The sequence below is a fragment of the Chaetura pelagica genome, unplaced genomic scaffold (genome assembly GCF_000747805.2).
Source record: "Chaetura pelagica isolate M959 unplaced genomic scaffold, ChaPel_1.0 scaffold274, whole genome shotgun sequence".
In the NCBI taxonomy this organism is placed as follows: Eukaryota; Metazoa; Chordata; class Aves; order Apodiformes; family Apodidae; genus Chaetura; species Chaetura pelagica.
The window spans coordinates 48,983-71,826 of record NW_009952983.1 but is presented as its reverse complement, the minus strand read 5'-3'; the positions used below and the strand labels follow the sequence as shown (position 1 = coordinate 71,826).

At 48.7% G+C, this 22,844-nt stretch overlaps 1 protein-coding gene across 1 annotated transcript in view; it reads right to left on the bottom strand.

Annotated features, from left to right (window-relative positions):
* The window catches only part of LOC104387664 (chromosome unknown open reading frame, human C14orf37), a 67,498-nt gene extending 50,454 nt beyond the window's left edge, over positions 1–17,044 (bottom strand). Inside the window, exons 1-3 of the mRNA XM_009996447.1 lie at positions 15,745–17,044; positions 12,950–13,159; positions 11,581–11,799 (exon numbers count right to left, since the gene is read on the bottom strand). Of these exons, the coding sequence (XP_009994749.1) occupies positions 11,581–11,799; positions 12,950–13,159; positions 15,745–17,044 (1,729 nt within the window). The remainder of the gene's footprint in view (positions 1–11,580; positions 11,800–12,949; positions 13,160–15,744) is intronic.
* Between the last annotated feature and the right edge of the window lie 5,800 nt (positions 17,045–22,844).

The window sequence follows — 22,844 nt, the reverse complement described above, 5'->3', positions numbered from 1 at the left end:
AACACCAAGAGACTTCATCACTGAAACACCTACAGTATGTAAGGGGTGAGTGTCAGGGGGACGGAGTTAGGCTTTTCTCGGTGATGACCAGTGATAGGACAAGGGGTAATGGGTGTAAATTGGAGCATAGGAGGTTCAAGGTGAATATCCGAAAAAATTTTTTTACTGTGAGAGTGACAGAGCACTGGAACAGACTGCCCAGGGAGGTTGTGGAGTCTCCTTCACTGGAGACATTCAAAACCCACCTGGATGAGTTCCTGTGTGATGTACTCTAGGTGACCCTGCTCTGGCAGGGGGGTTGGACTAGATGATCTCTCGAGGTCCCTTCCAGCCCCTAAGATTCTATGATTCTATTATTTGGTTTAGATATTAGGAATAAATTCTTCACTCTCAGGTTGCTGAGACACTGGCCCAGGTTGTCAGACAAGCTGTGAATGCCCCCTTCAAGGCCAGGTTGGATAGGGCTTGGAGTAACCCAGTGTAGTGTCCCTGCCCATGCAGGGGGCTTAGAGCTAGATGATCTTTAAGGTCCCTTCCAACCCAAACCAGTCTGTGACACCATTCTACGTGCCATGAGGACATACCTCTCCCTGTAACACCAAGAGACTTCATCACTGAAACACCTACAGACCAAGCAGACATCTGTATTTTCTCCTGCAGTTACTTATGAGAGTATTCTAGGGCAGAGTTAGAGACTCAGCCCCAAGAAATCAAGTCTGCCACTCTCTGACAGACTAAATAAGTACCATGTCCTGCAAAGTAGGCTTTGCTTTTTCTTCATTGAAACAGGAAACAAAAATAACCAAGGTACTTAACAGCTCCCTGCTGTGACAACAGGACAATCTAAGAAAAATACAAGCAGCAGGAAACCCCAGGGAAGTGAGATGGCCAGTTCACACATCAAAGATTTCAGTGTTGAAGGACTTGACAACCTTTTAACAGACAAAGATTCAGGTTTGGAGAAGCTAAAACACCAACAAGAAAATGAGTTTGAGACAAGAGAAGAATATTTTAATGAAGTTTTGGGGGCTTCCCAGCTTTATTAATAGAAATAGCTTTATCACCAGAAAGGACCATGGTTGGGCTTTAGTGTAGGGTCCCAAACCAAACCCTTAGCAACATTGGTGATGGATTTAGGACAGGATTTGGCATTTCAGGGCAGGAAAAACTCCCCTATGATTGCTTGGGAAAAAAACAAATCACTAAAAGACCCCAGCATATCCCTGATTACTTGTGTGGCTCAACTGAGAGATGACACCACCTCACACCTCCTCCATGAGGCATTTCCCTGACCCAGCAGGAACCACAACCAGCAGTGGCTGAGGTAGCTGGAAAACAGCCAGTGTCCCACAGGTGAAAGTCTCAGGCCACAATGGCAGAAGGACCCTCACAAATCAGCTGCAAAGGGGGACTTGGACCCCTCCAGCAGGGAAGGGGATCACAGGGCAGCACTTGCTCCTGGCTACTCAAAGCACCACCATTCCATTCTTCATGGATGGCTTCTGTCAGACTTCATGCTTCTCCACAGAGCTGTAGAAACCCACAGTGCTCCCAAGCAGGAGGGAATCTGAGTTACTATCAGCACAGGACAGCAGCTGTGAGCCCACTCGTGGGTGAGCAGCACCAGGGAGACCCTCAGGTCAAACACCCTCACCAGGACCATGCTGCAGAGGGGCTGTGGCCACAGCAGAGCAAGGGCTTTTTGGTATAATGGTATGTAATGATCTGGAGTCATAGCCACTGTTGTCATAACCTTGTTGAAGGCAACAAGGTTAGACCAGGGCCCTGTTTTCAGCTGAAGAAACCTCCACTGATGAGGAATGTTTTTGTCTATTGATGAGGGATGTTTTTGTCTTTAGATATTTTTCCATGAACATGTGCAAACACTGTTTACTCCACAGAAGGTTCAAGAAACCACTGCTTGTCAAGTTTAGAGCACAAGAGAAACAGTTTGTTATGCCCTGAGCTGCAAGGGTCTCTCATCAGAATGTGACAGATTCATTCACACTCACCAACGGAATCCAAACTGAAAAAGCCTTCCCAGCCTCCCTCACACCCAACTCAGAGGACAGTGTCTAGTCACTAACATGGAGCATCATTATGTTTTATGACAGTCTGAGCTGTCATAAAACATTTTTTTCACTATGAGAACAGTCAGACAATGGAATAAAAGTGTCCTCAACATTGGACAGACTCAGCTTGACAGGGTGCTGGGCCATCTCATCTAAGCTGTGTTCCTACTTAAAAAGACTGGAGCAGATAATCCCTGAGGTCCCTTCCAACCTGGCGTTCTATGATTTTATATAGTACCTAGCACTGAAGGGTCTGCATACCTAGGAACAGCAGATAAGTGACAAGCAAGTTATGATTAACCAGCAGCCAATGCTGATTGCCTTCCAGTGGTGATACCATCTTCTGCATGGCTTTGAGAAATTTCTTTTCTTCCCCTGTGGACTGAATCCACCCAGAGGGGAAAAGGGTAGCAGGGGCTGACTGAATGTTTTGTCCACCATGCACCCCATAGCTCATAGAATAGAATGGGTTTGGTTGGAAGGGACCTTCAAGATCATCCAGATCCAACCCCCCTGCATGGGCAGGGACACCTCCCACCAGCCCAGGTTGCTCCAAGCCCCATCCAACCTGCCCTTCAACACTGACAGGGATGGGGCAGCCACAGCCTCTCTGAGAAGCCTGTTCCAGTGTCTCACCACCCTCACACTACAGAATTTCTTCCTGATGTCTAACCTAAATCTACCTTGTTTAAACTTAAAGGAATTACCCCTCATACTATCACTAAGCTCTTCTACTTCCACCCACTTCACACCCATAAGGAAGCACTGGGCTTTGGTCACCCATGTGTGCACACAGCAGAGAAAGCAGAGGTGTTTAAATGAGGCCAGGATTAGGGATGGGGGCTATGACTACCTTAATTTGCCAGAACAGGAGGACGAGGCAATAAGAAGTCTCTGCCAGACACTTCCATCCAGAGAGGTTAGTTTTCTGCACAGCATTTACAATCACAGGTGACTGTCCAGGCAGGAAGGCAATTCTAGGGCAACACTTGTATTATTCATCTGCTGCTTTCACATGATCAGTAATAATGTCACCACCTGATGCCTCCAAGATGCTGCCAAGAACTGTAATTTGTGACAGCCTGGAAGGAGACAACTGGTAGGAGCATAGATGGGCTCCCAGCATGAGCAGGCAGCTTTCTGGGCAGAGCACTGGACCATGGTGGGTCGAGACACCCAAGTGAGCAACAGGCACAGAAAGCTACACAAAGACCAAGGTAAAACCCCCACACAGCTAAACCCACCCCAAAGCTACCTGGGGTATCTGCAGCCTGTTGCACAAAGGGAGCCCTAATTACTTTGCCCCAGAAGAGGAGCCACATCAAGCATGGCTTCTACTGGGAGGTTCAGCATCTGGCCTATTGCACAGGGATCCCTTAGGTGGGACCCCACCACACCAAGCAAGGTAACCTCACCCTAAGCCATACAAGTTTTAAGAGAAGAGAAATTACATGTCCAAAGCTCTTTTATCCCAAAAGAGAGTCCTTGCCACATCTCAGAGAGGGAACATATCCCTGGCAGCAGAGCTGACCTGATGCTACCTCAGGAGCCCCTTGCTTGCCAAAGTCCAACCACTGCAGAAGTCACTTCTCAGCCCTTCAACATTGCAAAAGCAGCACAAGGAGAGATTTGAAGTCTGATCCTAACCTACTTCTCCCCCCCAAAATCTGAAGGGATTCACACTTGCTTTTTCAGTCCTGGCTGAGTACAAGTCACAGGGGAGCCAAGGCATGGAAGAGCTTTTGGAAAAGAAAAAGGCAAAATCCAGCAGGGACCAGAGGTCTGTGTGGAGATCAGACACAATCATCCCTAAAAACTGCCTTTCCAGCAGCATTCATCCCAAAATTGCTTTCACACTGAGTCAGGTTAGAGAGCAGGTTTAGTGACACAAAGCTATTTTAAAGGGAAAAAAAAACCCAAAATGCTGCAGAATGCACAGCAGGGGATGGAATAAGTTTGCTCCAGAACAGCTCCCCTGACCCAAGGTGGCAGTTGTTGAACAAGCAAGCCAAGAAAGAGGTGATCCCACAAGCGAAGGCATTGGATGTAACAAACCTGCAAGGAGGCAGGGCAGGACAAGCTTGATGAAGGCAGATACAGAGCTTACTTCTCTCAACAAAATGCTCTCACTTGGAAAAGGGCTGTGGACATGGTACATTTTTTTCCAATCACAAAAAAAAACTGAGCCCCAGCAGAGATGTTAATTCCATTTTCTCTAGCAAAAAGCTGTTTGATGGTGCCTCTTCAGAAATATCCAATTCAACCACACTGTCTGGGAAGGGAAAAACCAACAGCACAAGAGTTCAGAAGACATTCTATTTTGGTTTCATCCTCTAGACAAACCCTGCATGGATCCATCACAGGTGATGTCAAAGAGGGGGTTGATCTGTTATCAAGAGCAAGTCTCCAGGATACTGAGGTATTAGCTCAAATTCTATCAGGTGCCAGAAGAGAGGACAACTCCAAGCCCCCTCAGCTCACTTCTAAGAACAAAGCCTGAGCTCTGACAAGTCCTTCATTCTCCTCCTACAGTCTGCACTGTCCTTTGTCAAGGGCAGAACTTCCCCCCAGGGTATTTTCATGGAGAGGTTCAGAATGATACTGCTGGCCTGTCCTTGCACCCACATGGCCTGCGGTGTAGTCAGCCAGTAGGAAACACCCTGAGACCTCCAACAGCTTATTATTTAAATAAAAAATCTGTAACTTCACAGAAGAATAGTTAAGAGGCCAGTGCTCTAGTCTCTAGGATACTCTGCATCCTGGGTCAGACAGACAGGAGGGACAGCATCCCACCAGTACAGGGCAGGAAGCAGAAATAGCTAGACTAATCTGCACAAGTTTGCTGTGGTCCCAATGCCTAAAGCTCACCAGAGAAACCCCCTGACCACCACTACCACCCATGAACCTCAGCCATCAGCACCTCTGGGGGAAAATGCTCTTTGAGGGCACCTTCAGAAGAAACTACCACATGCCTGCTTATCTGAACCCACCTCCATAGAGCTGCAGGGGGGAGCTGCTTAGTCCCCAGATTTTGTTTTAACAAACAAAACCTAATTAAAAACTTCCATCCACATAGTCCAGCTACTCCTCAATAGCAGTTATATGAAAGTTGTTGGTTTAAGCTTGAAGATAAATATTGTAGCTTTCCCATGGTTAAGTGAACTCTAATTTTTTTGGACAAACTGGAAGTCAGATGCAGTTGAAGATTCAGCCATAGTTTGGTCATCACAGCAACCAGGGTCAGACTCAGACAGGTCATCTCACCTGCTGGAGGCAGAGCAGGGCCAGAAGGTCAGGAAGAACAAGATAACTTACAGAAGTTTCATTCCCTCCTGAGAGCTGTGAGCTGTGCAGGTCACCTCCACCCAGAGAGCTGGGCAGGCTCCTGCCACTTCCCAGGTATCTGGAAGAGACACTGCACTGATGCTTTAAGCCACTCCTAGAGATTCTAGCAGGAGTTGCTGTTGAAGAGGAGATGCAGTACTTGAGATAAAGCCCCCTCCTGTGACACAATCAGCCCCTTGGGAGATCATGTGGTTGTCACATCATCCCAGCTTCCAGTGCATCCCATGGCAGGGCAGGAGGGCCAGACCCTGGGGAATCAGCAAGGCTGAGCTCAGCACACAGGATGTCCACAGCAGGGGCTTCCTTATTCCTCTTCTCAGCAAGCCTTCAATTAGCCTAACACCTTCTTAGCTGTTCTCCCAGAAGCTGCCAACTCATTAAGAGCTTGATCACCCTCCACACCCCTCCTTCTTCAACTCTCAGATGGATTTCATGAAACAAAACAAGTCACCACCAGATTTAGCAGCAGAGATGATGTCTTTGGTCAAACACCACCAGGAAAATAAATGAAAATCTTGTTTATGGTGCCAAATTGTCACCTGTTTGGGGTTTTTTATGGTTTTCTGTTACTAAGGAGGAGAATTGGGGATAAACTATCAACTGTGAAGAACATGGAGGTCAACCTGCACCAGAGGGACAGCAGCTCCCATTTCAGTAGCAGCAATAAAATGGAAGCAACACAAAGGGTATACCAAGAACATTTAATCATTAATTCATTTTGCATCTGCTTTAAGTCTCCTGTCTCTTGCCAATTTAGCTGATACCCAAAAAGCTGATGAGGAATTATAGTACCACACTAGTTAACCATGCTGGGCTAAATGCCTCTCTTATTTACACCCCTGCAGCCTCATTTAAATTTTTAATGGAGTTGCAGAGATTTAATGAGACATGTCTTCATCTGTACAGTCAGGGTCCAAATCACAACTCCAGTCCAGAGGCTTGATTTCCAGCAAAAAACACTCCTCACACCCAAAAGAAAGGCTCCTTGCATTGTGACACAGCTCAGGAAAAATAGAAATTTGAGAGTCTTGTTCTAAAATTATGTAAATGGCTGCAGGTCCTGAAGTGTTTTTTTTTAAGGTAAGGCAAGCACTGCCTTCACTTCTGAAGGAAGACATGCAGCTTAGGCAACTGTGTACAAGAACAAGAGTCAGGAAACAGAGGAAATTGAGAAAAGAGGGATAGAAGAGCTTGGAGAGAAGGGATAGTAGAGCTCCTGGCACTGAAATCAGTTAAGCTAGTGTCCTTCAAAGGGTAGACCTAAGTATGCAGGTCAGCAGAGTGTGATAGGAACTGTTTAAAGCCAAACACAAGTAGGTATTAAAATATCACTAATACTTTAAGGTCAAAGTCTAAAGCTTCATCCTGGCTCTGTTCTGGAGCAGCCTTTATCAGAGGTGCTGGAGCAGCCACAGTGATGCCAAGGACAGTGCCAGCTGTGCTTCAGCATCAGAGGGGCTTCTCCACAGCCAAATGCTGCAGTAGGTGGGGACACCCTGCCCAACAGGGCAGTGAACTGTAAACAGTACTGGGCTGCCCTAAGCAGCAGACATCTGACACTGCCTTTCCAAGCCTTCCACCCTACTGCCTGCACACTGGCAGCCAGCCTGGCCCAGCAGGAGCACTTCACACTCAACACCTACATGGTCAAGATCTCCTTGCTCTAGTCTGGCTGAGTTTGAGTTCATAGAATCACAGACTGGTTTGGGTTGGAAGAGACATTAAAGACCACCCAGTTCTAACCCCCCTGCCATGGGCAAAGACACCTCCCTCTACAGCAGGTTGCTCCAAACCCCATCCAACCTGGCCTTACACACACTGTTGCAGAGTAGTTCTAGTTTTTGGGGATAAGGGTTACATGAAAACCAGGATCAACACATCAGAAACACCAATGGCCAAATTTTTTTAGTTCTCTTCAAAACACCTATGGGAGACTAGCAAGAGCCACCTCTTGTTTCTCCCTCAAGCTCACCACAGGGAAACAGTCTCTAAATCCCAAGTTAATGCTGAAATGGGCCAAGCTGAGCTCACTGAGCTGCAGGGCATGGGCAGCACTGAGCTTCAACTCCTTTCCTGACAAGCTTGGATGCAGCAAGAGCAGCATGTGGGGTCTAACAGCTGAAGGGCTTCCATGGACTTGACTGAAACACAGGTGCCTCAAGAGGCAGCTGTTACCTTCCAAGGCTGCCCAGGTGCAGCAGGAAAAGTGCCATCTGCCCTACCTGTCAGAAGAGATTAATCTTGCATGGCCTGATGAATGCCAAGACATTTCCCAATCTCAGCACTGTGCCTTGCTCCACAGTCACCACCTCCAGCCCTGCCAGCTGAGTTTTTGCTGTCCAGGCAGGGTGGTGGCACACAGGACAACCAAACCTTGAGCCTGCTTTGACAGATATAGATTCACCCTCACCAACAGGCACAATGGCTCACACCAAACTGGTCTGTGACCTGGGCTGTGATGGGGGAGGCATCACTCTTAACAGGGTAGCTCTGTTCCAACTGCTGCTTTAGAATTAGCACAGAAGAGTGACATCACCTTCCAGATCTTCTTAAGTGCACTCATCTACCTCCTGCTTTGCCTCAGTGCAATTCCTGGATCACATCCCATAGGGAACAGTGACAGGAGCTACTTGAGGACCAGCTGAGGGGAGTCAGATGCTGTTGTTGTGCTCTGTCCAGCTTCCAACTCAACACTTCAAGGATCCTGCAGAAGGACCATGGCAGGCTGCTTCCCACTTTGGGAAGCTATACCTGCCAAGGGCTGCCATGCTGAAGGGGTGCAGCCCAAACCTCCCATGGGGGATGTTATGGCAAAGGAATTGCAAAAGGAACATGGTTTATTTTTAAGAGCCACTTTTCAAACTGCATTGGGAGGCTTACTCAGTGGTCTGAGGAGACAGGCTGGACTTGATTATATCTCTTTGGACCCTAGAAACCCCACAGAGCAATCTGCAGTGTTTAGCTTGCTAGAGAGATGCCCAAATTCTGGGCACAGGAACAAAACATATAATTAAGTCTGAGAAAGTAAGCCTCATCCTCTGATGTGTCCTGTCTCCATATCCTATAATCCCTTTATAGGATTTCTCTGGCTAGGAAGGGCAAGTAAAACCAGTATCATCAGAGTCAAGGTAGGAAAATATTTGTTCCCCAACTAATCTCTCCAGAGTCTGCTACAGAGGAGAATAAGTTCTCTAGAGGACATTCAAAGCACCTCATGTTTGCCTGCTCAATTTGATTTTTAAAACAGTCTCACATCCAAGCCAGATAAGTGAATATATTGATGCAAGTAACTAGACAGTTTGGCACAGATGGTCCCCAAGAAACAGAGCTAGGGGAACAGCAGGGAGTTATATTGAATGACTAGCCAGGCCCTTGGTGCAGCAAGACCCCAGTGAAGACAGAGGAGCCCAGCTGAGCTCACTCAGCTCCTTGCAGTTCTTCACCAGTGAAGAAGGCAGAGCCTCCCCACAAAGGGCTAAGATCCCTCATTATGGACCCAAGCCCATGCCTGCAACATCAGGGATGCCTGACCTTGCTCCCTCTAAGAGACGGGCAAGTAAAACCAGAATCATCAGAGTCAAGGTAGGAAAATATTTGTTACCCAACTAATCTCTCCAGAGTCTGCTACAGAGGAGAATAAGCTCATCTAGAGACATTCAAAGCACCTCATGTTTGCCTGCTCAATTTGATTTTTAAAACAGTCTCACATCCAAGCCAGATAAGTGAATATATTGATGCAAGTAACTAGACAGTTTGGCACAGATGGTCCCCAAGAAACAGAGCTAGGGGAACAGCAGGGAGTTATATTGAATGACTAGCCAGGCCCTTGGTGCAGCAAGACCCCAGTGAAGACAGAGGAGCCCAGCTGAGCTCACTCAGCTCCTTGCAGTTCTTCACCAGTGAAGAAGGCAGAGCCTCCCCACAAAGGGCCAAGATCCCTCATTATGGACCCAAGCCCATGCCTGCAACATCAGGGATGTCTGACCTTGCTCCCTCTAAGAGCTTGAGCACCCAGGGCTGGAGCTCAGCACAGCTCCATAGGAAAGCACTCCCAAACATCTGTCTGGCAGCATCTTGATATTCTGAGATAAAGCACTAGGGACTAACTCTGGGGGAACAGGAACCAAGCCCCCAGATGCCACTCTGCCATGAGAATGTGGTACCCCCTAATTGCCATGGCACAGATATTAGAAAGCAGCTCAAAAGCTTCCTTGGTGGTGAACTGGGGCAGCAGCATCCCTGGGCAGAAAACCTATCCCCAAGTGGTATTTGTTCCATTTTACAGGATGTGCAGTAGTGATCCTTCCCTCTCACCAGGGAACATCCTGGCTCACTGCACTAAGGTCTAGGGAAGAGATTTAGACCACAAGCTGTGCCAGTTGTCAAAAATCAGAGCACACCAGAGAGCATCATGTCCCTTGGATGACAGGCACCTGCAGAGCCATACCCCAGAGCCAAGAACCCCACTGCTTCTAGGTGAGTCACCATCAAGGAAAGCTGGACACAGCTACTGCCCACATCCATAATCAGAGGACCTCAGAGGATATTCAAGAGCAAACAGGCCTGGGTTGCATAAGAGCTCAGTAGGAACCCAAGAAAGTTGCAGCAATCCTATGTCAGAGCAGAAAGGGGTTTTTTTAGATGCCTATGCATAGTCTCATTAAATAGTGAGACCAATGCTCAGCTGAAACAGAAATCCCTCTTATCTTCCTGTGCAGAAAACCAGACTTCTAAAGGAGATCCCAGAGGGCTCAGAAACAGTTTAGCCTCCTGAATCATACTGCTCCTGCTAAGCAATTACCCTATTTCCCAGTCTGAAAGGTCAGGTTTACCCCACACATGCCCTTCTTCCCCTGCTGCCCCTCTCCCATCACCAGCACCACACCCTTGCACTGCCAGATACACACAAGATTCATCCTGGAAAAAGAGTGAGGGCTGCAGCTGGAAGCCCAGAGAGCTCATGGCAGGTTTCAAAGCAAGCCTGACCAGAGGGCAGGAGCTGCAGCACCTCAAACATGCAGCAGGGAGGGCTCCCAGCTTCTGCTGCCCTCTTAACAGGAGTGAGAGTTATTGCTTCATGCAGAGAAAAGATGCTGATTAGCTGTTGTCTACAGCACCCCACCTCTCAGAAGGAAAAAATACCATCTGGCATGGCACCCCTGGAGGGCTGCCAACCTTTGCAGTAAAATATGAAGGCAAGAGAAGGTCAAGAAAGAGGAAAGGAAGTAAAAGAGGCAGGAAGATTAATCCCTGCCAGGTGGTGTCAGTCCAGACACCAGAGCACAAAACTGGATAGATGAGCAAGGAGAGAAGAGTTTAAGTAGGAGAAAGAGCAAGAAGCAGAAGGGAAACAATTCTCTGCAGTGAAATCATGGATGAACTGAAGAGATCACATCTGTGCTGCAGACCAGCCCCAGAGCAGGATCCACTTCACTTAAACCTCTTGATGGGTGCTTGCCCAAGCAGAATTTGCATCACAGGGCTTTAACTGTCTGAAGACAGTCAAGGAGCAGGGACTCCCAAGACTGACAGCAGCCAAAAGCAGCTTAAAGGGAGCCCAGGAGAGCAGGCAAGGCTGGAGGAGCCAAGGATGGGAGAACAGCTTAGCAGGTAGCACTGAGTTGTAAGACCACCTCAGATGGGGGTGCATCCTTTTCTTCTACCAGCAGTTTAAAGGGTGGGTAAATAGAGCATCACTTGCCCTGGCAAGGTTTCAGCCAGCTGGACACCAAGGCAGCCTCTCATGCTGAACATCCCCCTGCACTGCCCATGGGGAGGATTTCAGCAGCAGGGTGGCATGGACCCTCCAGCTGTCTGAGGATGTTCCCAAGAGTTACCTGGGAGAGGTTCTGCAATTGCAGACACCAGCATTTCACAGGTGCAGAGCCAGACTGCTGCAACAGCAGCACCACTGCAGCTCCCTCTGCCAGGGAAAGCCCCATCCCTCCCACCACAGCCACCCCAATTTCAAGCATCCTCCATGACACCATTCACTGCTTGCTTCCTGTACCTCCTGGAAGGGAACAGGTTGTTCAACAGCTTTATTAGCAACAACAACACATACATATAGCTGGGTACCAAACAAATTGGGGAGCTTGGTGTCAAGGCAAGTGTGCCCCTGCACATGAAACTGCCTGTCTCTTAGCCTGGGGATCAGTGGTACCTTCTGACTCCAGGTGGTCCAGCCCATAGGTCACAGCTGTACTGATCCTCCTCACAGAGGGAAGAGCTGTCCTCCTGCCAGAAGATGCCATTGATGCTGGAGTTCCCAGGACCACCGTTCTGCTGGATGGCTCCTCCATCTGTCCAGACTGAGTAGCAGACAACTCACCAGGAGCTGGAACAGCCTTCTCACTGGTGCCCAGGACCACATCTGTGAGATCTACAAAGGACAGGGAACAGTTTGACACAACAACATTGAACTCCACCATTTAAGAACAAACTCCTTAAAAACTTCATTTGGTGGAAGGAGTTATTAAACTCCTTCCTCTTTTGAGAAGTCAGAGTGACTCTGCTGTAATGAAAGCTTCTCCTCCAGGAAGACAAGCACAGAAGGTCCCCCTTAATGAGAACTCAGCTAGGTTTTACTTCCACTGCTTTGAAGACAGCTAATCATCACCCCACAGCAAGATCTGGGGCACTGGTTGAGGTCTGAACCAAGTAGCAGATCTGATTAATTATACTCATTTTTATCTTTGCAATAAGCTATCATTAAATCCCAGAAGCAAATTAATCAGTGGAAACTACCAAAACAGCTTTCTCTACAGAGGGACCTTAATTTAGAAGACAATGTAAACAGGTTTCTTCTTTTGATACCCTGCAATACAAGAATTACCAGAAGGGCTGCCCAGCAGCAGTTTTGTTACAGTTGTACCTACCACTACAGAAATACACGAGCCCAAAGTCAGCTTTGTGCAAGGGAACCCTTGCTACATTCCTGTCAAGAAGACAGGCTCCCACATGTACCTGCCCAGGTGACATCAAGCCAGTAGGCAGCAGCCAGATGAAATGCCTGCTGAAAGCTCTTCTGTAGGAGCTACATCAACCTGGGAAGAACTTGCTACTCCCCAATGGAAGTGAGCAGCAAAGCAGGCTTCCACACCCAGGGGGGCTTGCCAGACTCCCACAGGAGGGATCCTAACCCCCTACCACTGCTCCATGTTACCCTGATGAAGTGTTTTCATCCTTTGGACTGAGCAGCAGCAACCTGCAGCTGCCTTTGGCTCCAGAAGAGCTCTCCCACCAGAAATAAAAACTGGCTTAAAAGTCTAAGGCTAAGAATCAACTTGCCAGCAAGGGTGGATGTGGGGTCTTGCTTTGTGACAAAAAACAAGCTGGCATATTGCAGTTTGGTGGATCTGGTGGCCCAGGGCTAGAGGCAGCCTGCAGAAGGCTAGGACAAAAGCCACTTAGAATATGACCACTGTTGTTGAGACCTCAGTCTCTCAACAGTCAGTCCCAGCACTGATACTCGTTTCAGATGTACCATCATGTGTGGAAACAAACCTGGAGTCCTTGAAGCAAAACCCTACCTTCTACATCTGGAGAGTTTGCCATAGAGGATGTATCAGTTGACACCAACATCTGGGTGGCACTGGGAGCAGTTGGCATTTGGGTGTCCTCCCCACTGTTCTCTTGCAGGAAGCTGGCAGCTCCTGTTTCCTGGGTAGCATCAGGTGCCAGTGTCACAAGTGAAAGAGCATCAGCCTCCTGGGCAACTGTTGTCACCTCTGGAGTAACACCTACAGCAAGAACATGTGTCAGTACCAGCATGGGGCATCTGAGAGCAACACAGCAGAGGTCTGAAGGAACACAACTCCATGCACCAGCATTTCCAGAGCACAGCACAAGCAGCAGGTCCACCCAATTATCATCAGGGCAGTGCAGCACACAGATGTGAGAAGGTGCATAACAGCAGTAAAAGCAGCCCTTGTTTTCTTTATGGACCCTTTGGAGCACTGAGGAGCCACTGAGGAACACCACAAGAGGAGCACAGCACTGCAGGCCCATGGTGTGAAATACAGAACCACAGAATATTAGGGGGTTGGAAGGGAGTTCCAAAGATCATTGAGTCCCCTCTGCCAGAGCAAGGCCGAAAACAAACAGGGCAGATCACTCAGAAAGGCATCCAGACAGGTCTTCAAAGTCTCCAGAGAAGGAGATTCCACAGCCTCTCTGGGCAGCCTGTCCCAGGGCTCTGTCACCCTCACAGGAAAGAAGTTCTGCCTCATGTTGAAGTGGAACTTCCTGGGCTTGAGTTTGAATCCATTGCCCCTCATCCCATCACAGGGCACAAGTGACAAGAGCTTGTCCTGCCTTCTTGATGCCCTCCTGTATTTATAGACATTAATTAGATCCCCCCCTCAGTCTCCTCTCTAGACTGAAAAGCCCCAGGTCTTTCAGCCTTTCCTCATAAGGCAGGTGTTCCAGTCCCTTCATCATCCTCATAACCTCTGTTGGACTCTCTCCAGTAGATCACTGTCCCTCTTGAACTGGGGAGTCCAGAACTGGACACAACACTCCTAGTGAGGTCTCACCAGGGCTGAGTAGAGGGCGAGGAAAACCTCCCTCAGTCTGCTGGAGACACTGTTAATGCACCCCAAGATTCCATTGGCCTTTTTGGCCACAAGGGCACATTGTTGTCCCACAGAGGACTTGGTGTCTACCAAGACTCCAAGGTCCTTCTCCAAGGAGCTGCTCTCTAGCAGATCACCTCCTACCCTCCACTGGTGCATTTTGTTGTCCCTTCCCTGGTGCAGGACTCTGCATTGGAAGCACATGAAGCTGCCAGAATGGTGCTTTTAGTGACCAGCTCCCACAGCTCCAAGACCTCAGCTTTGCAGAAGGGTTTATTTTTGTTGCACAAGACTTATTGACAGTGTTGTTTCCCCAACAGCTGGAAAACAGAGAGGGAACCTGCTGACAAGTCAAGTGCTTATAAATTAATCTAGAAATTAATCAGTCTGGTTTCAGCACCACCATGCAATTAGCTTTCCTTCTTTGACAGCAAAGGGTAGATCTTTTGATTACAGAGAGGAGATGTTGTCCTTTTGCCCCTGCAACTTAAGGGGGAAGATGAAAGATGTCCAGCAATTAAAACAAAGTCCTGAACTCCAGCTCCCATTCCTCATCAGCTCAGGATCACATCATTGCTCAACACCTAATCAGACTTTTTTTAACACTCCTCCTGTATTTTAAACACTGAGTGGAAGCATTGTCAGTGGGCTGAAGGTGCCATCCCTGCAGGTGACACCAGCAGCCTGTGACAGGCTGTCTAGGAGATTTCTGCCTGCTGGGAACAGAGCTGGAACAAACACTGAAGAGTCAGAGCCTGAAAACCTCTGTGCTTCAGGGTGGGGAGACAATACTAGGAGCCTTTCTTACAAAGGACAACACAGTTCTGGGCAGATCTTTTGATCAGAGCATCCTTGTAGTGTCATGGAAGACAGTGACCCACAGGCTGCTGGTACAGCTCACAGGTTCCTGGATTTAAGCAGCATTTCCAGTCATCCATTATCTCTGTAACTTCCGCACTGTCTGCAGTATCCATAGCTAGCAGAGGAGAGCCAAGTGATCCCAGATGCCCGTTCATACAGCCCCCAGGAAATGTTCCCCCTCCACTTTGCAGGGATTCAGAGTGGACTGGTACCAAAGGCACATCTGGGGTAGCAGGTCAGAGCCTGGGCTCCCTCCCTAGTCACAGGAGAAGCATTTCAGAGGGGTGTGCAAAGCAGGTCTGCACCTCCAGTGAGGAGAGATGCCTTCAACCAGACTACAACTTGTCCCCCTCAACTGCTACACAAGCACCAGAACTGAATCCCCTGCTTTGGTACCACACCACACAAGCAGAGCTTCACTAAGTTAACCAAGTAAGCTTTTTTAACTAGCACCAACAAGACACCAACAAGACTCCAATTCTCTAGAGACCTCCACACTCAAGTACACCCTTCCACCAGCCTCAGCTGTCCTGTTTGCTATTACAGCCACCCTCTGCCAGCTCGTGAGGAGCTGAAGTAGCAGCTCCACACAACATTCAGGACAGGGACCCACCCAACAGACTGTGCCTGCCTGTCCACAGGGACATGGAGTATAGGAACAGCCAAGACTAGGTAGTGCTTCATGGATGTGGGTTCTGTTTAGGCTGTTACACCTACACAAAAGGTCCATAGCCTTTCTGTGGGGTGTTGGGAGGATGAAGGGCTGTCCCACCTCTATTGCAGGTATCAAGACAACATCTTTCTCCACTCTCTCTCTGAAATGAAGCACAGATTTCCCAGACCATCCCTCCCAAGTCTACACTTAGGTGTCTGTAACAGGCAAGTTTTACCTTCCCATGAGCTTTCCAGAGTAGGAAAGAGATCAGACTGTGTATCCATCATCACAGGCTGTGATGGCAGGATGCGCTTCCCCTCCTCTGTTATGGCCACACTTATGTTTTCCAGGGTATTGAGATCAGCCATGTCCACATCCGTCAGGTTCACAGTGTGGAAAGTGTCACCACTGCTGGTGGAAGGTGCTGGCACCTCCTCCCCTCGCCCCAGTGCTGTGCTGTTGGTCTCCTCAGAAAGCCCAGGAGTTGGTGGAGGGGATGCTGGGGGTGGCAGCACTCTTGTTGCATCCTCTTCCTCCCCAGCACCTCCCTGTGGTGACTGGGAGGGCTCTGTTGCCCCCAGGTCCTCCATGACCTCCTCTCGAGATGCAATTTGACTGATACCCCCCAGTTTTGTGTCATCCCAGTCAGGTGGCACAGTGTCCTCAGGGTGGGTGGTGACAGTGCCAGCCAGGGTGGGCAGCTTCCCTTGCCTGGCACCCAGCCCTGCCTCCAGGTGCAGAGAGGCCTCTGTTGCTGGGGGGGGATGCTGGGCAGCCAGGGACCTCAGAGGGCTCCCCGTGGGGACTCCTGGCGTTCCCACCTTGGAGATGCTGTGAGCCTGGGGAGCTGGGAAGACAGGGTGGTCACTTGTCATTTCCCAGGTGGGAGAGCTGGGGTGCAGTGTGGGCTGAGGCTCAGCTGAGGGGTGCAAGCTGCTCTCTGCCACCTCCTCCTCCCCAGTTGTCCCAGGAAGGGGGGTTTCCAAGAGACCAGCAGAGGTGTGCTCCACTTCAACACCACCCTCTGTGGTGGTCCCACCAACAGGGCCACCAGCAGCCTCCTCCTGGGCAGCAGGGCTCAGTGTGGTCACAGCTGTGGTCAGCATGGCCTTGAATGCACTGTCCTCATCCAGCTCTGATGCTGTAGGACTAAGATCCTCTTCATCTACAGCAGCCACCACTGCAGGAAAGGTGTGAGCATTCAGGACCTGGCTGCCTGGAAGGACATGGCTTGGTCTTGCAGGCTGTGCTTCTCCTTCTGCAGTGAAAGCTTCAGTGAAAGGCATCCCAGATGGCTTTGCTGACACTCCACAGGGCTCTTCAGAGACAGGCTGTTCAGAAGAACCCAGATTATCTTTCAAGTTCTGCATGCTTGTCCTTTCATCTTCTACACCATTCACTGCCCAGGGGCCATGCTGAACCTTTGTCATGTCCCTCTCCTCCAGTTGCTGAGATGCACAGCATGGTGGACTGAAGGACAAGAGCAGGATGCTGCAGGTGACCACACAGATGTTAAATCCCATTGATATACTCATAGCTGAAGAGAGATGTGCCCAGAAGTCTGCAAGGCTGACAGGTACAGAGTGCAAGACCTAGGAAAGGAAAAAAGGAACAAAGATCACTCATAGCCATAACCACCTGTTGATCCAGGGCCTTAAATAATTGGGTGAGAAAGTCTAATCTATGGCCAGCTCTGAGCAGAGCCCTCCCACACAACCCAAGCAATAGATCCTCATCTCATTTTACAGTCCATCCCTAACCTACATGAGGTGACATCCCATGACTAGACAAACCCAAATCTTGAGCTGAAGCCCAAGCCAAACCTTGCCAAGTTCTTACCCTGATGCTCAAGTGCTACAGTCTACCCAGCAGGCATCAGGCTTGCAAGGATGTGATGAGGATCAACTGTTTGTCCTTCATCAAGTCCAGGACTGAGGCATTATCAGGTTGGTCAGGGCCAGACTGAAGTCTGTTATGACAAGCCCTGTTCCCAACCATCTAACCCTGTGATTAGATGGAGGAGGAATCCAAGGAACATTCACAGAAAGTGAGGTTGATCTATCAGGCACAACCCAAGATCCTGAACAGGAGGCTCTAGGGCTTTAGCATCACACCCTGCACCAGCTCCTTGGCCCCATGGAGAAAGGCTACAGCCCAGACAGCAGCACTACTGCAGCAGCATCTGTGCTGCACTGCACCACCCAGGCACCTCCAGAAGGCTTCACATGTATAACCATTATGTGCTTTGAGTTTCCAGGAGTGCTGAACCAGTTGCCCAGCAGTGATCCAGCCTAGTGACAGCCTGCTCTTGGCAGGCTCTGCTGCCTCCAGTAACACAGCTCAGGCTCCTGGATGCATCATAGAATCATTTTGGTTGGAAAAGACATTTCAGATCATCAAGTCCAGCTGTTAACCCAGCTCTGTCCAGGATACCACTAAACCATGTCCCTCAGCACCACACCTATATGTATTTTAAATACCCCCAGGGATGGCAACTCCAGCTCTTAGCTGCACATTCTGTTCCAATGCTTGACAACCCATTCTGTGAAGAAATCTTTCCTAATATCCAATCTAGAAGAGACTGAGCCCCTCAGAGCAGCAGCATCCTGCTCCCAGGCACGTGCCTCTAAGTCCTAGGCTTTCAGCACCATCACTCAACAGCAAAAGACCATTCCATGCAAGGCCCACTTATCCACTTGTTATGCAGCACAGGTGGTCACACAAGTCTCATGCAGTCAAACAGCCCTGGATCACACAGCCAGTGTGGTGAGGTTCTCCTCCCAGCTTCAGGGGGCAGTTTGCCAGTGGCACAATCCAGCCCTACCACAAGAAGACTCCAACTATCAACAGCTTCAGCTGCTCAATTCACAAGTGACCTTACTAATATCCATTATTCCCCTGCACCTCCAAGGTAAGAAAGAAGGTTGGGGTTGTCAGAACTACTTATTGGTCTTCATAGTAAGAGGCAAAGGTTACCCTTTGCAGTCTTGCATCAGGATGAGTCCTTCAGCTGGCTAGACTTTTCCCCACCCAAACTGAATGTAGGTAAAGATAACTTGCATTTGTACACACAATGCAGCAGCAAGGCACCCAGCAGTGCTTGGTGACACCAGGGTGTACCACTGCTCCATGTCTTCTCATGCACCCACGAGATGCTGTGCAAGAGGTAACCTCTGTGGCAGGCAGAGGGGTCTCCATACCACCACATTTGTGGTAGTCCATCCAACTCAAAGGTCCCATGTCCTGCTGCTCATATTTGTCTCCTTTTGCAAAGTGTTGCTGTATGTGTTCAGTCAGCTAAACACAACCAAGACAGCAGAAAGTTTGTATCCACCTGGTCTGGTCCTACACAGGTAGGTCTATTTCCATTGTAAAACATCCTGCACACACAGGACAGAGACCAGCTGAAGACTCTTAGGATCTGCAGGGCTGTGTGTAGCACAGAAGACAACCCCAGCATTACCAGCCTAGAGGGACACAGGTCAGAGGTTACTGCTGGCTCACTTAGCTGGTTGAGCCTTCAGAGCACACTGGGTCACTTTTTCCACCCTCCCTGCAGCCCTGGTCCTCAGCAGTCAGAGCTGGTGGAGCAATTCACTGTCACAGGCCACACACACACCCCCCAGGTGCTCAGGGACAAACCAAAGCCACCAAGCAGCTCTTCACCAGCAACAGCTCAACTACCTTCCACTTTTTTTTAGCATCTCCTTCCTCTGGAGAATGGGTGGCCTCTCATCTATCTCCTCTGCCCTCCTTGCCAAAAATCAAATTGAAAACTGACAGTATTCACCTATTCTTCCAGTCTCATCCTTTAGATTTTGTAATTAAAAAGCACTAAGAGTATATTATGCAAGTTAAATTGCTGGTGCCTAATGACATGCATCTGCCTTGGATGCTGATGAACGTAAGTTACACTCACCTCACACACCTTTAGCAAGTGCCAGAGAAGATCAGGCATCTTGAAACATCAAGGTTATTGTTTTTGTGGTTTGTTTTTTTAATGAAGAACACTTTGAATTGAAATACAGTTTCTCTACAAGTCAGCAGTCTCTTTAGGCAGAGGAAGTAGTTAAACCTGAACAACTGCACTTGAAAGCAAGTCATAGCATCTCCTGCAGCCCTATACATTATGCATAGACATATATACACATTTGTATGTTTCTAGCTCTAGGTTCTCCAATAGCCTAAGACACTCAGAGGGTGGTGAGCAGAAGTCCCAAGATACTAGTCTGTCTTCCCAAAAGCCTACTCCATCTTTACCAGGATCAGGAGTGTCAGGGATCATCCTTCCCTCTTCATCACCAGAAGGCTGGCTTTGAGATCCATTTAAAATGCAATAAAACCTCACCCCATTAAGAGCCTTTTCCTCCTTCTGGCTAGTGGATAACATGAGCAGTCAGCACCAGCTTGATACAAGAGCTCCTGGGGTACTTCAGGCAGCCTTGTCCTCCTTCCCCCAGTCCAAAAAGCACCACTGGCCTTAGTCCTACATGTGACAATAATGTTGGAGAGTTATTTGCTCAGAAAATCCACAACAACTAGATCTAAGCTAACCTAGACCTCCACATTCAATAAAAGCTGGAGATAGTGGCATGGAGCTTGCTGCAGGATAATGACACAGGTTCACACTTCAAAGAAGATTAGTCAGAGCTTAAGATCTACTTAGCTTTAGGAAGAGGCAGGATTAGTTAGTGTATGAACAGCAGTGACCTAGCTATCATCTTAAGCAGAGTTTGACACCTTGCTGTAGCACTTCCACTTAATGCAGAAGAGATCTAGGCATGTAGCTGCCTGCAGAGGAGTTTGTTACTCAAGCTGCACTGAGCTATACATTTATTCTCCCATCTGGTTATTTTTATAGTAGGCTCCACAGCTTTGGCCAAGGAACAAGCTGGATCATGCTGCTCTGGACAAGCACTTGCTCTGTACTAAGCTTAAGCTTTTTCTCTTACTAGCTTGAAGCTCTAGAGTAACTTGGTATTTCATGCTGCAAGAACTCCTTGCCCCCAGATTTCACCTGGCATTCTCTGAGCCAAAGCCCTGGAGCAGAGCTGCCAAGCACTGGCCAGGCTCTCAGTGGAAAATTAATCCTTGCTTCAAATAGGAAACACACACAGAGACAACACCAGCTATTTTTCCCTGCACTTAATAACAACAAATCCCAAGAGATGCAGTTCCTGTAGCCACAAAGGCAACAACTGCAGCCAAGAAACTTCATCTTTAGCACTGGAAAAATACAAAAGTTTTCTTTTAGCACCTGGTAAGAAACACAGAGGATGTCTAGGCTAAAAATAGATACCAAAACTGGGCATCTTCAGGAGCTGCCCATCAGAATAATCATCATCTACAACTGCAGGTAAAGACAAATTGGTCTCCAGCTGAAGCAGTCTCACAGGCTCAGCTGGATCCTTCTGAACCAGGCTGCTTCCTTGCTCCACACAATTTGCACCAGCAACAGCTATTAAACCATTAAGCCCCTCTGAATCTGAGAGCCATTTGAAGAGCCAGCTCAGGAAGTCTGACAAAAGCCAGCTCAGAAGGAAGTGTTATGATCACTCCAACAGGGCAGGCTTGAAGGAGACAAGCACAGAGCAGACCAGATTCCTCTTGCTGGGCAGATGCTCCTTACATGGACCAGGAGGCTGTGGACACATGCTGCAAAGGATGGAACACTCCCCTCTGTCCCACTTGTAGAGCATCCCACCTCAGATGGCTTTTTAGAGTTGCACCCAGCCAGTTGACTTACAGGAAGCTCTAAAGAAAAACCATTTGCTGTTATTTTCTGCTTCTGGCTGTTTTTCCTGAATTGTTGTGAGTTAAAAGCTTGATGCTTTTTTCTTCTTTCATCTAACAATCCCTCTCCCACAAAGAGAGGAAGGACACTTGTACTCCAAAGGTGAAATGACTATGCATGGTACACAGCAGAGAGCACAGGAGATGAACAGGTCAGCTTCAGACAAATCACTGTCTAGCCTTTGTAGACCAGAGCTTCTCACACCTCCAAGTACAAGCTTGATTATGCCAGCCTTGACAGGCTGAACAGTCCTGTATGTGCTCAGCTCTGCAATTCATCCCAATTGATAAGGGAAATGGACAAGAACACTGCAAATCTTTTAATGAGAAGATTTAGCCACAACATAGAAGTCAAGCAACTGTCAGCACTCAGATGCTGCATTACCAGAGTGTTAGTGTGTTCTACCCAAGCCCTATTACTGGTGCTCAATACAAAAGCCAGCAGATAATACACTGCAGAGCTCCAACTCCTACACCCAAGCCTTCATTTCATCCTGCACTATATCCTTGCCCAGTTCAATCAACTGAATTGTAGACCACACACTTCAGACATCAACCAGTAAAGCATCCCCAGCAGCTCCCAGTGAGATCCCAACAGTGACACAACTCTGTGCCAGCCACCAACACAGCCCGAGCTGGACAAGCAAAACTACAGACACAACCACACAGGGGGGCACATCTTCCTCCTACCTTTCAGGGCAGATCCTTACAAGAAAACAAATGAGATATTAATATTCCATAAGGCCAGCTTCCTTCCCGTCCTAGTGAGGCACCTTAATGCATAATACATCCCCTCCACTTCCAGCACTGGTGTTCCAGCAGCAGTTATTTGAGGAATGAGACATGACACATTTGAACCATTATTCCCCCAACCACTAAACGACCACTTGCTTTGTTCAGAACAGCACAGACCACCTATGCAAATCCCTACTCAGATTTGCAAGTAAAAAAACCACACAGTCCTTTGTGGCTTCTGACCCCTGCCAGGTCCCCAGCACCACAGAAGTTGGAGGTCTATTGAATTCCTGAGGGATTAAAAGAAGATTGGGGGGGGAGGGCATTAAGAACGAGGCTAAAGGGTGTTGCAGTTTTCAAAAGCCAGAAGGATGGAAACGCTGCTCTCCAGACTGACTGGGAGCAGAGAGGTAACATTCCCATCAGGAAGAAATACTCTCTCAGATTCCAGCATCTCAGCTAAGGCACAGAGCAACCCCGTGCAGCAATCTCCTGGAGGATCAGGAGTCTCTGCAGGTGAAGGTTTAAGATCAGATCAAACACACCTGGTCAGGCCCTTAGAGCTGGGGTAGAACCTGCTTGTTGGCCAGAGAATGGGACTAGGGGTGGCTCAAGGCTTGGGTCCACCCAGAGCAGCCGCTTGCAGGGTACTGATCCATCCCCCCCACCCTCCTCAGTCACGTTTACAGGTGAGCTCAGAGACCCGGCACCCACCGCTGACCCACTGCCAACATCCACGCGGGAATTCCTCCAGCACGGGCAGCAGGACAGGGCAGATCGCTCCCTTTCCCCCCCCCCCCCCCACAA